This window comes from Balaenoptera borealis, assembly GCF_965194805.1.
Source record: "Balaenoptera borealis genome assembly, chromosome: 15".
Taxonomy (NCBI): Eukaryota; Metazoa; Chordata; class Mammalia; order Artiodactyla; family Balaenopteridae; genus Balaenoptera; species Balaenoptera borealis.
Window position 1 is genome coordinate 69,180,505 of NC_138871.1, and position 15,143 is coordinate 69,195,647.

The 15,143-nt window shown below is 40.7% G+C and overlaps 1 protein-coding gene across 2 annotated transcripts in view; it reads right to left on the reverse strand.

Moving 5' to 3' along the window:
• Positions 1-12,405, reverse strand: part of WDR43 (WD repeat domain 43) — a 50,879-nt gene extending 38,474 nt beyond the window's left edge. Inside the window, exons 1-4 of one of the 2 annotated variants that reach the window (XM_082356750.1) lie at positions 12,136-12,259; positions 10,436-10,505; positions 5,371-5,508; positions 1,259-1,380 (exon numbers count right to left, since the gene is read on the reverse strand). In XM_082356750.1, the coding sequence (XP_082212876.1) occupies positions 1,259-1,380; positions 5,371-5,508; positions 10,436-10,441 (266 nt within the window). In that variant the 5' untranslated portion in view covers positions 10,442-10,505; positions 12,136-12,259. Of the gene's footprint in view, positions 1-1,258; positions 1,381-5,370; positions 5,509-10,435; positions 10,506-12,135 lie in introns of both variants that reach the window. The other variant, XM_082356749.1, reaches the window with a different exon arrangement.
• Between the last annotated feature and the right edge of the window lie 2,738 nt (positions 12,406-15,143).

The window sequence follows — 15,143 nt, forward strand, 5'->3', positions numbered from 1 at the left end:
TCCAGCCCCAAACCCTCCTTAAAATTCTAAGCCTCTATCAGCACCCCTTCTGCTGGGACTTGCCTTTCATGTGTTATTTCAAATTCAATTTGCTTAAAAACTCTAAAACCACTTCCCTCTTCTGAGTTTCTATTAACTGCACCACTAGACACCTAGTAAGTTCAGAAAGCTGAAAACTTAGTTACGTTTTATTTAACTCCTTTCTTCACTCAATAGCACCCCCTCCCCCAATCCTACCCAAGATTCTTCTTGGTTGGTACCTTTTCCATTCTTCCTTCCCACTCTTACCATCCTACGCCCAGACTATTACAACCACCACCCGGGATCTAGCTTCTCTGCCTGTGAACTAGCTCTTTCCCATATATTTTACACAGTGCTAGCAAATTTTCTTCCTAAAGCATTATTTTGGTTACTCTGTTCCCAAGACATTGACCTTCAGTGTCTCATGCTTACCAAACAGAATCTAAAATTCCACAAAAGAAGTTTGACTACAGTAGAAAAACACTGTGCCAGAATTCAAGACAGCAAGATTACAACTCCCCTGCCACTTATTAGCTGTAAGACCATAGGCATCATTATCCTCCTTAGGGTCCTCATCCACATAAGTTCAACCACATTCAACTGTCCACATTCATTGAGCATCTACTATGCAGTCAATCACAGGATTAGGTGCTTGAACTAGAAGAGCTGTCGGAGATTTTTATCTATGACACTTAAGGCCAGACTCTCTTATAAGATACTTTGGCTCATATCCTCCACCAGCCATTATTCCCTAATATGGGCCTCCTCTAAATTCCTCTACTGGGTTCCAAGTAAATCTTTAACTTCCCTTTCTCTTAGCCTTTGTTCCTGCCACATCCCCACCCCACCTTCCTTTCCCCACCCTCAAAAGGATTCTCCCACCCTCTTCTTTCCAAATCTTACCTCTCCTAGAAGACCCAGTTGAAATCCCTTCTCTTCCACCAGGCCTTCCCAACACTACCCTAATCATTTGACCAGTAATTACTTGCTACCTTATGGCATCTCTTGTGCAGTTATTTTACTCTTGTACCATTATTTAACTTTTATGTATTAAAATCTTCCATGTCCAATTTGATTAAATGTTCCTTGAGAACAGTCTATAACCTTACTAGTGTCTACATTCCCCAGTGTCCAATATCAAACTTTACTTATATCAAGAATATAGTCTTGATTTGTCAAACTCTAATGCATTCCCAAACAGTAACCAAGTTACCCCAGAACCATCAATGTTACTCACCACTTTACTTTGCACGTCTGTGTGTTCCATTCCACAATATGTTTATCATCTGAACAACTATATAAACAGCCATTGTCTTGATGCCACTGTATGCAATTGACTTTGTTGTCATGTCCACCACTCTGCAGATTTAAAAAAAATTAAAAGAAAAAAAATAAAGCTCATCTGATATGACAATATGCACCCTAGAGTCATTACTAAACACTTAACTAAAATGCTAGGCCTTAACCTAACTAAAAAAGCCTATCCATTAACCTAACTAAAATGCATCTATCCATTTCCAACATCAAAAATGAGATAAATCTTCTATAACTTTATCAAATGTTAACTTTCCCTTCTGCTGCTGCTGGAAAAACATACTTCTACATCATAAGTCAAAGGACACTAGTCCTAAATGCCACCTGCTTTTGACAGGAATGCCAGCACTAAGCATGATAAAATGCTTCATGTACAGTGGCAAAAAGTTTGGGACACTTGAGTGAACTAATAAAGTCAAATCTTAAAGGGTTTAAAATCATGTCTAGTTAAAACTATCCTTGAAAATCCCTTTGTACCAAAACTATCTCTCAACTTTAAAAATCAATGTTCCTTCAGGGAAACACTAAATGTTTCCTTGTGTTGTAGCTCATACCATATGAATGAAACTTTAAACATACTCAGCATAGCAAGATGCTCGCTCACTCAGAGGCACACAGGAATGGAGACATCAACTGGGAAAGAGCAAATTCAAGTCTCCCGTCTTACACACATTCCAGGACAAGTTCATTCAGCAGAATTAAGGTGCTAAATCACCTACACTGTGAGCAATTATTGTTTTCATTCTTTCCATCTGAATTCACATTAAATATACATACAATGAGTCACCACTGTGTACATATCTAAGCATAAAACTCAAAATCACTACTTCTATCATACAGATTGCTCCCACCTCAAAACAAAAATATATATTTTCTAATAAATTTATTTATTTTTTGGCTGCGTTGGGTCTTTGTTGCTGTGCGCAGGCTTTCTCTAGTTGCGGTGAGTGCGGTCTACTCTCCGTTGCGGTGCGCAGGCTTCTTATTGTGGCAGCTTCTCTTGTTGCTGAGCATGGGATCTAGGAGCATGGGCTTTCAGTAGTTGTGGTGCACAGCTCAGTAGTTGTGGCTCACAGGCTCTAGAACACAGGTTCAGTAGTTGTGGCACACGGGCTTAGCTGCTCCGTGGCATGTGGGATCTTCCCAGACTAGCGCTCGAACCCGTGTCCCCTGCATCGGCAGGTGGATTCTTAACCACTGCGCCACCAGGGAAATCCAAAAGAAAAATATTTTTAAAGGCTAAGTTCAGTTACTTCCCTTCCTTCCTAGCAGCTATCTACTCAAAGAACTAAGTCCTACATTATAGCCACACACACAAAGAACTGAACAAAGGATATGAACAGATAAATTCCATAGAAAGAATTCAGTAAGAAAATTTTTAAAAGTTAGTAATTCAAGAGATACAAAGCAAAACAAAGTAACATTTTCAGTCTGTTCATCTGCCAATTTGTTTAGCATTATAATATCCACCCTGGTAAGATTACAGGGCACTATCATACGTTGCTAGGGGCTAGCGTACCTTTTTGGAAAGCAATCTAGCAAGTGTCCACTCATTCATTAGTTACTCATTCAACAAACATTTACTCAATACCAATTACATGCCAGGCACTACACGAGGCACTTTCAATATATAATTACGTCTAAATCTCAAAGTCATGCAACGTAGGTTATATAATACTGAAGAGATGAGAAGTTAAATTACTTATCCTTGATCATATAACTAGGATTCAACCTCAGGATAGACTAGTTCCAAAGCCTGGGCCCTTTCTGCCTCACCACATCATCCCAACACTCCTTGCCCTGACCCTCTTGGTTCCTTTCTAATAAACTCATTCCCTGTTAAAGATTTATATATAATCCTGGGAGGTATCAAACTGATCTAAAAAGGAGTTCTAGGCTCCATCAGCATCATGTCTGCAGCCACAGTAACTGAGTAAAGCAGCTATCACAGTGCACCAGATACTAGGTACCTACTGACCACAGAAAACTGACCAAATCAAAGGATGGGACCCAAACTAGGTGGGGTAAAAGCCCACATGAGGACCACACTCAACTTGGAGGGAGGAATAAAGGGAGATTTCCTTTACATATACCTCTGAATGCTTTAAATTTTTTTCAGTTGTATATTATTTTTATAATCTTTAATATAAAAACAAGTGATATATTTTTATTCTTATTTTTTTAATAAATTTATTTATTTTTGGCTGCGTTAGGTCTTCATTGCTGCGCGTGGGCTTTCTCTAGTTGCGGCGAGTGGGGGCTACTCTTCGTTGCCGTGCGCGGGCTTCTCATTGCGGTGGCTTCTCTTGTTGCAGAGCACAGGGTCTAGGCACGTGGGTTTCAGTAGTTGTGGCATGCGGGGTCAGCAGTTGTGGCTCACGGGCTCCAGAGCGCAGGCTCAGTAGTTGTGGTGCAAAGGCTTAGTTGCTCCGCGGCATGTGGGATCTTCCCGGACCAGGGCTCGAAGCCGTGTCCCCTGCATTGGCAGGCGGATTCTTAACCACTGCACCACCAGTTAAGTCCCAGCAAGTGATATATTTTTAAATGCAGATTTAAAATCAGATAAAAATTTTCACCTATCAAATTAGCTGGGTTTTTTGTGTTAGTCTTACTGCTGTTTTAATGGAATAATCAACGATGGCAAAAACACTACTGAAATACATGTACCGTCCTTCCACTGCTGATACAAGTACAAATTAGAAAAGTTTCCAGAAAATTTTTATACTATGTATAAAAAGGCTTAACACTCACACCTTTGACTCATTAATTACAGGTTAGTAATTCTGGGAACCCGTGTAAGAAGAAAAGAGTTTTGTAACAAAAAAATCGGAAACTACCTAAATGGTCAGTAACAGTTAAACCACCAATGGACTACCCCATTTACAGGATTTTATGCAGTCACTGAAAATGTTTGTAACTAGTTCTCGACAAATATGAAAGTTACTCATGTTGTAATTTAATGGAAAATATCAGAATACAAAATAAATGAACAGACAGAACCCAACTGTATTTTTTAAACATATGCATAAAGCAAAGAAATATGCAATCTATCAAAAGAGGATGTCTCGGTGATAAACTTAGGTATAATTGTTTTCCCTTTTCAACTTCAGGTAGTTCCAAATTGTCTATGGATAGATGTTACTTAAAAGAGAAAACATTCTTTTATTCATATATACAGAAAGCATTCCTATATACAGACAGGAGTTAAGTGAACACCAAAAACATACTGTAGTAGACACTGTCTGAAATAAATTATGCCAGTTAAGTTACTGTCTTGCAGCACCAAGCCCTCACTTCTCTGCTCTGGACGCTGGGGCTCTGCAAACCCCATTTCTGCTTTGCCAGCCGGATCGTTAGTAGGCTCCCCCAATAAGGGTGCAGGAGGGAGACAAGGCTGGAGGAGGAACAATGAGGTGTTCCTTCCTGTCTCCCAGTTTGCATCACCCCAACATTTCTTCACCCCAGCAGGCGCAATCCTTTCGGCAGCAGCTGAACCCAATATGCAGTTTTTTCAACACTTGGAGAACCATCAGCTGCCTGATGGTTCATCAGTCTCATGAGCTGCCTTCAGAGACACCAGCAGTCAGCTAAAACCCCCTCCTCAGAGGTCTGGACCGCAAGTCTATGGGGCCACTCTCCCTCAAGAGACATCAGCACAGAGAGCAATACCTGCTTCTCAAAGCTCTGAGTTTCAGCAACAATTCCACCACCTCCCTCGTTCCCTAGCCCTGGAGGTGGTGCGCTCCTTCTGCAGCTGCTGTCTGTGATACTCAGAATTCTTTCTACCCTTTCTTATTTTAAGCCTAGTCAATAGCTCTTCACACTCTTCATATCCTGACCTATAATAATGACTAAGTTACCTATCACAGCTTTAACAAATATTACCATTCAAAATTTTAAATATGGAAGGGGCAGAAAAATGCCCCCATACTGCAGATCCAAAGCATATCCTGAGCTGCTTTGTTTTTAATAAATCTCTAATAATCAGTTTCCTGTCATCTCTCTTTTATATAAAATACACACACACATACTTACTATCAATTTACTGTGTAATTCTCCTTTTACTGTACTGTATAATAAAATACTACCAACTGCTGTACCAAGAGCCAACAAATCAACCTGGTTACTTGTCCCTATAGCTTCTGATTTCCTTTTTTTCCTCTGTGGACCTTCCTGGAAAAAAAAGAAAAAACAATTTTTTATTTTATTATTTCAAACACTGAGACATCATTAATGCATAAATGCAAATGCCCACTAGCCCACAAATGAATGTGACTGCTTCTAAGAAATTTTTTTTTTTTAAAGTGGAGATGTGATTTGCTCTCAGATGATTTCTTTCTCACTACTTAGAAAATAATCACTCCAATGGAAAGAACTCATAATACTCTGTCCCCATCCCCTATCTCTCTGAAAAGACGGCAAATAGGATAACAGAGTATGCTCTTGGTAGTATTCTACTCTTAACAGGTCCAAACAGCCTCAATGCTGCTTCCACTTCTCAGAAACCAACCATTCCCAACAGGTCCAAATGAAGCCTCCACTCCGACACAAAGAGATCACAGATCCATACACAAGCAGCCAAGGCTTTCCCCTTCCCCCCTCCCCCAAAATCTTTCCTTGCATTCTGGCTTCATTTTCAAGAAAAGGGACTCTAATGTTTTTATATTTATAAACATACAATTACTTCATTTAAGAGTCAAAAAATGGTTGTAACTCGTACAGCAGTGCAAAGCACACACTAGAGAGGTTGCTCCAGTGACTCTTTAAGGGTCAGTATGAAAGTTCCATGTTGTCTTCGTGATTCTAATGACTTAAGAGGCACAAGTTTCAATATAGTGTCAAACAGCCCAAGACTTCTTTAATTCAAAAAATGAAACTAACAGCTCTTGTCTATCCGTCAGAAAGACAACCAATTGATCACAACTTTAGAGTACTACTTTAGAGTTTATAATGCTGAATAATAATTTACAATTTTAGAACTTTTCTTCCATATGTTTAGAATTTTTTAAAATTAAAGCTTGCTAGCCTATGTTTTAGCATAAAGAAGTTCTGAGAAATCCATTCTTTTAGTGTAAAAGAGACCAATATTACAGAAAAGAGAACATTTTCTCCACAGTGGAAGATCTTTGCTCCACAGCACAAAAAAGCAGCCCAGGATACATAAAATCTGCCCAACCCAGAAAACCACCAATGAAAACTACGATGTTACCAGTGCATAAAGAAAATCAAGGAGCACATTTATAAGGCATTTTCCATTTTTTTTCTCTTAGTTATCCTCTAGAGATGTTACATTTGAAGAACTTGATTCATTGGACACTCTAAGTCAACAAAAAGTTAAAAGATTTAACAAAAAATAAGATAACTTTAAATACAGAAAAAATAATGAACATTTTGCAAGTCCTGAGAAATGTATCTACATTAATAAACTCAAAAGAGAAGTCACAATTAATAACCAAAGTATAAAAATGTCTGATGGTCCCCTCAGTAACGTTTCTTAGTCAGGAAGTGTCCTAGGCCCCACCTTCAGTTACGTGAATTTCTAAAGCCGCCTCTGAATGATTCCAGAGTGCAAATGTGGTTTCTGCATAAGGTTATGGACACAAATTTCAGGCAAGGTCAATAGAGGAAATTATACCAACCTACTACTACCTCATCAGAAAACTCTCCTCTGAAAGATTCTAGAAAGTATTTCTTCTATTCTTGGTTTTCCCAAAATCAAATTAAAATTATCTACAATGAGGTTTCTAACATATGAAACATAGGCTGGTCCAAATATGTATATGTTTTTCTGCAGATGTGAATTTGCATTAAAAAGCACAAAGAAATTTTAGAAATTAAACGTTAACATATTCAAAGCCCTGATTTCCCTATCAGCAAAATCTCTATTTTTGGGAGAAGCAAGCAGAGGCTAGGGGTAGGAGTATCACAGAATCTATGCCCAATTTTGAGGATCACTGGTCTAAACCTAAATAATAATCCAATTAATTAACCTCAAAGAACTAATGACTCATGTATGTTTTCTCCGAGTTGGATGATCTTTTTAAAAATAACTTCCCATTCAGCAGGATGTGCATGTCCAAAAAAGGAACACATCAACCAGATAAGAAGTTTATATAACCAGTGTGCATTTTAGTGAAATCTAATATTTTAACTATTACCCCATTATTAAATATTTCTGAAACCAAGAGTTTAGTGGTACTGATGATTACAGATTATGACAGACTTCTGTTGGCATTTTCTATCAGAACCTGTTATTTCTGTGATCAAAAATTTCAATACTCCCCAGAGAAGAGTAAATCAAAAAAACTGTTTGGCATTCAAAAGCATCCACAATTTGCCTCCAAACCACCTTTTCCAGTCTTATTTCCAATTCCATCCTTACATTACATTCCCTAATCACGAATACACTTTCCCATTTGCTTTTCCCTCTTTTGGGAGGGGCCTTTTTCTATCCGTCTCAATTTTCAATTTGGTTAAAAATCAATCCTTGCTTCAAGGTCCACCTCAAATATGATCTCTCCACAAACACCTCTTCTTTCTCTTATGACACAAGTCACGCTCTGCTCTGCATTACAGACACAGTATATCTGAATTGTCTGTATTTCTTCTTTAATGTCTTAGTCATACTGCTTTGATTCATGTCATGTGCACATTAATTACATGTGTAAATATATAAAGTAATGAAAAGGGTAGGCTAAAAATTTAGTTCATTTATCTGTGATCAGAAAATCTGAGTTCCAGGGAATTCCCTGGAGGTCAAGTGGTTAGGACTCTGGCGCTTTCACTGCAGGGGCCCAGGTTCGATCCCTGGTCAGGGAACAAAGATCCCACAAGCCTCGTGGCGTGACAAAAAAAAAGAAAAAAAAAGAAAAAAAAAAATCTGAGTTCCAGAAAGTACCAGGAATGAAGACCAAAAGGATTTGGTCTATTACTTAGACTAAAGAGTCTTTTCCAATGTGAAAGGCTGACCGAGCTAAGCAATAAATGCCAACAGCAGTCTCAAGAAAGCAGTATTTGATCTAGAAGGCAATCAGAAGGCTGAATGAGTCTAAATGTGCATGATTTATAAAAGCAAGGCATAGTACAAATGAAGTGAAGACAGAGAGAAAAAGCACATCCAGGTGATGAGAAATCTGATTTTGATCAATTAAGCCCTGACTCTAGACTAAGATCCCAGAGTAAGAAAAGAGTTTACGTGGAAAGCCAATACACACACACTCATAAAAACATGTGTATATAGCTGAAACAAGTTTCACCAAAAAACTTATCCTTTACCATGCAAAATACACTCTAATATTGTCTACTTCATCTTTGTAATGCTGTCACAACCCACTAAATCTGTTTCACAATCAACTAATGGTTCAAAACCTATTTTTGAAAAATACTGACCTCTAGTCACTGAAAATTATGGCAAAGTTTCAAGTTTCACTCTGCAATTAGTCTCCTATGCCATTTCTTGGCCTATTTTACTGTCACTTACTCTAGCAAATGTCTAAGTTTCATGGGTAACAATGAACAAAATGTGTGCATTTTACATGTAATTACATACAGTATTTACATCAAAAACAAATTCTAATACACAGGAACTTCTATTTCTGCCAATAAGATTTAATAGGCAAACCATAGCCTTTTGAAGTTTAAACACTGGAGAGACCTTAAGACAGAGCATTATACAGGAACACAACTGGATTGTGCTGCGTCCCTAAGGGTTAGGACTGGGGATGCTCAGATTTTTCCTAAAAACATCCTTAATGCTACTGTGCTTGCCCTGTCCAATGCCTGAAATGCCAGGTGCTTCCTTTAATAAGCACTAAGCTATATGGGGTCATTTTAACTGCAGTGACAGCAAAGTAACATAAATGCATTTACTGTGGTAGCCAGTCTGTTTCTTCAGGGCTCTACAGCAGTTAGAGAAGGAAAAATTGAAAAGTTTGGATCTTAAAGAAGCAATGAAATAGCAGGGTCAGTTCCTGGGTAGCTCAGCCACTTACTGTGCGCCTCTAGCGTATCATTTAACATCTCAGCCCCAGTTTACACACATAAACCTGAGGAACTCTAAAAACAGCATCCATGCATAGTCCATCAATCCAGCTCCTTGCACTTTTCTCATCATCTGAGGTTCTCTTCCCCCCAGGCTCCATCACCCAAATAAAATGCTCAGCTATATAATATATACAAAAATCTTCTAATAACTATTGTGACATAAATGCAAAGAATTATAATCATTTTGTGACCAAGAACAAGGAGCAATCTAATTTTTCTAAAAATTTATGAACCACTGCTTTAGCTCCTGTTACCCAAGAAACCCAGCACCAACTCATTTTTCTCCACTTATAAGAGTAATGTCACCAAACTTTGTCCTTGGGTGGCAAACTGCCAGTTACTGAACCAGATGCAGAATACTCCTACAAACTGATTTACATGTAAAATAAGGGCTTAAGAGAGCATCTTAAAACTTAAGTGGCAAGGATCATAACCCAGGGACCTGGGAGCAAAGGTAGAAAATGAAGAGTGATTTGTAGCAACCACTATCTTTAAAAATCACATCCTCCCAACTCTCAATTCTGTAACTCAAGATCTAAGGTTACAGTAAGAGCACTGGACCAGGAGTCAAAGTACTTTGACTCTAGTGGCCACAGCTACTTCATTGGTTAATAAGGCTTTGGTGAAGTCATTTAAACTTTCTTAGTTCTGATTCTCAGTTTTTAAAAATGTAACAATTATAGGGCATTTCAGAGAGTCAGGTGACTAAAGTGAGAGCATACAAGTAAAAGGATACTGAAACCTGTAAGAACTTTTTTTTTAATGTAGCCCAACTCTTTTTCAAGGAGGCCTCCAAAAGTAAAGTGACTTGCTCCATGTGACAAAACAAGTTTGAGTCCTGGATATGAAACCAAACCTAGATATTTTTCTATTGTATCAGACTGCTATAAATAATCCAAAACTGACTTTTAACAGGAAATTTAAGACCAGGCAAAAGTTTTACTCCTGAGACACACAATATGATTGTAAGTCAAGAGAAAATCAAGTGGGTGACAAATATCTGCCAGCCTAATATGAATGATTTGTTCCAGATAATAGAGAGTTAAGCTCTAAATACCTGCATTCTAGTGCTGGTTCCATTTTTGGTTTTTTGCAAGTTGCTTAATTTTCCAAAGCCTCAGTTTCTTCTTCACGAACAAAGCAAAAAGTTAGTCTTTATCTACCTTGCAGGACTAACCATGCAAATAAGAGGTAATAACAACAATTAACACTTGCAGCATTTACATACCAAGAACTACTCTAAATGCTTTATGCATCATTAAGTATGTTAACCTTCACAACCACTCTATGAGGTGAGTACTATTATTCCCATTTAGAAGCACAATTCCTACGATGAAGCCAAGCTTGGGTTCAAAGCTAGGAAGTATAGTTTGGGTCCATGCATCTAACCACTGCTCCACATTTCCTCTCACCATTAGAATTATTAACACTTTACAAGACCGTTAAAATACAAACACAGAAATTTGAAAAGGAGAAATATGCAGAGGGCTGTCATCTTAATGACAACTGATTTTTTCTAAAGTCCTAGTTTTGTGCTTGACTTAAGGGCCCTGATAATGTCTCTTTAGTGATCAACAGGAGTCACTTCATCTAGAAACTGTGAAAATCAAGCTTAAGATCTGAAAAACACCTCAACATACTCATCCAAAGTATAACAAGTTAGATGTATCCCTACTTTCAACCTAAAAAGTTAGCGGAAAGTTTCCTAGGACAGTCAGGTGGAGTTAAGATCTATACTAAACACTAACTTTTTTTTCCTTTTTTTGTGTGTATGTGTTTAAACACTAACTTTTTAAGGTTTACACACAGTGTCAGCTAAATACCACACAACTCAATACCTGATGCTTCCAAATCACACTGCACTGATTCGGGTTGGCTACCTTATAAATGCAGTTCCCACGTGCGTGTGAATTAGTGCAGATGTAGCCAAGTGACTCCACAGTGAATGACATCTTTCATTGAGTCCCTAAGAGTGAAAAGCCTTCCCTAACTCAGCAGTGCCCCGTGTAAGAGAAACTCCACCTGGACTCACGTTCGTTAGGTTAAACTACAACTTCACTTTACCTCCACATCCTAATGCAGACTTCAGACTTGGGGAAAAGGGGATGTATAAAGGGGGAGCCGAGCAGATGTTAAAATTTTAAAAGCAAGAAGGTTCAGATAGCTTAGAATGGAAACGAGCCTGGGAAAAGTCAACACTTTCAAATAGTCTCACATCCTGGACGTGGAAGAGAACACGTGGTGAGCCGGCCCCCAAGGGTGGGGGGTGGAGGGGGGTGTCCGGAAGCAAGGAAATAGACTTGTTCATTCTAACTGCCCAGCCCAAGGCTGATGAGCTGGGTAGGGATCGGAGAAGAACAATACAGCCCCAAGGTGGGGCTCTGTCAAAAGCCAGAGCTCTGAAAAGCGCAAGCAGGAGAGCCAGGCCTGGTAGCAGAAAGCCGCCCCTGGGGGACCCGGGGCCTCGGCGAACATGGCGGCCCCCGCGACGGCTGGGCCCAGACCGCATGGAGCCGGCCAGGAGGGCTCCAGTCCGCTGCCCGTCGGATCCGGCCGCGCCCTCTCTCGTTGCCCTCAGGACAGGCCACACACGGGGCTGACGGCGTGGGCCCAGAGCGCACCTCCACCGCGCTCGGTGCCTCCTCGCCCCGAGCCTCGGAGGGCCACGCGCGATGCTGGACCGCGCGCCGCCGAGCCGCGAAGCGCTGAGGCTGATCCTGAGCGGCCACCCGCCCCGCGCCATCCAGCTCGCTTTACCTTGGCCTGCAGCCGCGCTGGCGCCCAGGCCAGGCAGGTGCAGGTACCGCTGAGGTGCGCGGAAGGCACGTACTCCTGGTGCAGCCGGTTGTTGGCTGTCTCCCACACTCTCAGGTGACCGTCGGTAGACGCTAAAGCGAAGTAGGCCTGGCTTTGCGGGGAGAAGGCGCAGGGGACCCCCGCGGGGGAAAAGTGTTCCGCAACACCTCCACCACCCGCCGCCATTGCTGCTCTGGCTCCGCGGCAGCCACGTGTTCGCCTGTGCGCAGGCGCACCGGTACGGGGCGGGGCCTGGAGGGAGGAAGTGGGGCGGAGGGAGTGCAGGGAGCAGAGGGAGTGGCTCTTCGCGACGCAAGCGAGCGTTGGACGGCCTACCTGTGGACGGTGGCCCGGTGGGCTCAGTACTAACTTGTTCTGGGGACGTGTGGAGGGGCTTGACAAGACTCCTTCCTTTAAAAAAAAAAGAAAGAAAGAAAAAGGTTTGGGGTTTCTTTTTTTTAATTTAAATAACATGATTGAACGAAGTGTTTGAAAGAAATGTTCACTTATAATTCCGTGATTGTGACAACTGCTTCCATTTTTCCTTATCCACTTACAGGCTGTAATCATGTGTTCACATAACAATTTATTCAATCATAACAGTGTTAAAGTAACGGTGGGAGAGGCTATTCCCTCTTCTTTCGTCAAGATTTATCCCATGTTACTGCACCAAATAGACAGTTTAAAGTCTCCGTAACATTTCACCAAATCTATGCATTCTGATTCAAGAAATGCCAGCTACTGTTCAGCCCACACACAGCTTACTGACCAGCAGGAAAGCCATAAAACACTACCCTCTGGGCCATGGGAGACTCTTGAGTCTTTTACAAGTAGGGAAAGCCATGGTAAAATTTGCAGTTTATGTTATTTGGAAAGACATAAACTGATCTACATTTTAAAAGGCCTCCTGGATGCTGGATGGAGACTGTAGAGGGGCAAGAATGAAAGCAAAGAGACAAGAGAGAAGGAGGATGGTGGGTTGGACTCGAATGACGGTGGCAGAGGTGGTGAGAAGTGGTCCAAATCCAGATTTAATCTGAAGTTGGAGCCAACAGGACTTGCTAAATGGATTGATTGTGAAGGATGAGTAAAAGACACGAGTGAAGGATGACTCTAAGGCCTGAGAGAATAAGTGAATGGTGATACCATTAGCTGAACTGGGGAAACGGGTCTGGGTGGAGTGGAAATCAACTGTTTCTGTTTTGGACAGTTAAGTTTGAGATGCTCAGTAGACATCCAAATAGAGTTGTTCAGTAGGAAGTAAGATATATGAGTAGTTCACAGATATAAATTTTGTATGCATTAGCATACAGCTATTTGAAACTGTATGGTTAGATCATCTTGGGTATAAGCATAAATAGAGAAAAAAACTTAGCCCCCAAAATGTGCCAATCTATCAGGAATAGGAAGAGGACCCAGCAAAGGAGATTAAGAAGGGATAACAGTGATGAAAGCCCAGGAGAATGAGATGCCCTGGAAAACCAAAATTTTTATAAGGATTTCAGAAGCAAGACATAATCAAAGCCATGTCAAATGCTGTTAAGATGAAGACTGAGAATTAATCAGTGAACTTGGCAAGATCAAGATCATTGGTGACTTTTCAAAAGCATTTTTAGTAGAGAGGTAGGGGGAAAAAACTCATTTTAGAGAGTAGAGGGGAAAATGGGAGGTGAGAAAGGGCAGAAAAGTATAGACAACTATTTCGAGGATTTTTGTTATAAAAGAACATGCATGAGGGACTTCCCTGATGGTCCAGTGGTTAAGAATCCACCTTTCAACTCAGGGGACGTGGGTTCGATCCTTGGTCAGGGAACTAAGATCCCATGTGCCACAGGGTAACTAAGCCTGCGTGCCGCAAACACAGAGTCTCAACAAAGACTCAACAAGCCAAAAGTAAATAAACAAATATTTTTTTTAAAAATGCATGAGTCTGTGTGAAGATAGGTCTGACCTAGAGTTATGGATTTGTTAGTCATAAATATACAAATAAAAATAAAAGCTTATTTTGCACTTACTATATGTCAGGCACTGTTCTAGGTGCTTTTTGTGTATTAATTCATTTAGTCCTCACAACAGCCCTAGGATGTAGAAACTATCAACATCTACATCTTTCCGATAAGAAAATTGACATATAGAGCCGGGCAATGGAGGAAGAGCTTGATTTCTAACCCAAGTCATCTCTGAGCACGGCAACCTGATCCAATGAGAGTATGTAGGGTTTATATAGATGACCCTCTGATACTCAAGCATATCAATTCCTTGACCTCCTCCCTTTCAATAATCTCTGTGCTACACCAGCCACTCACTCCCATGGTCATGTCTCAGACCTTGCCATACAATAACTGCACCTTTTACATAATCTTAATTTCTACACACCACTCTGTAACCACCAACTCCTATCTTTCCAGCTCACTCCCTCTAGCTCTCAGCATCCAGCCAGTCCTTCTACCCTACCGGACCATCAATTCATTTGATCCTACAGTCTTTTCACCAGCCCTCATCCCTACTCCCCGATGGCTGCACTTCCCTCTTAATTTATCCTAAACTCTGTCATTACAACCCTCAACTCCCTTGCCTCTTGCCCACAAAATAGTCTTGGTAAAACCACAAGCCTGGGGAATTCCCTGGTGGTCCAGTGGTTAGGACTCCGAGCTTCCACTGCAGGGGGCCCAGGTTTGACCCCTGGTCAGGGAACTAAGATCCTGCAAGCCACGCAGCACTGCCAAAAAAACAAAACAAAACAAAACACAAGCCTGGTAAAATCTAACTCTCCACCCACAAGCAGCTGAACATGATTAGAGAAAGCCACAGCCACTTTATCAGGACACTCATCTACTTCGAATTCATGATCACAAACTTCACATGGGAAGTTAATGCTAACAGATTATCAAACAGTTGTTCCCTAATCCATTCACTCTTCCACTGTCCTAGACATTAGGACAGACTGTCCTATTACCCCAAACCTCCTC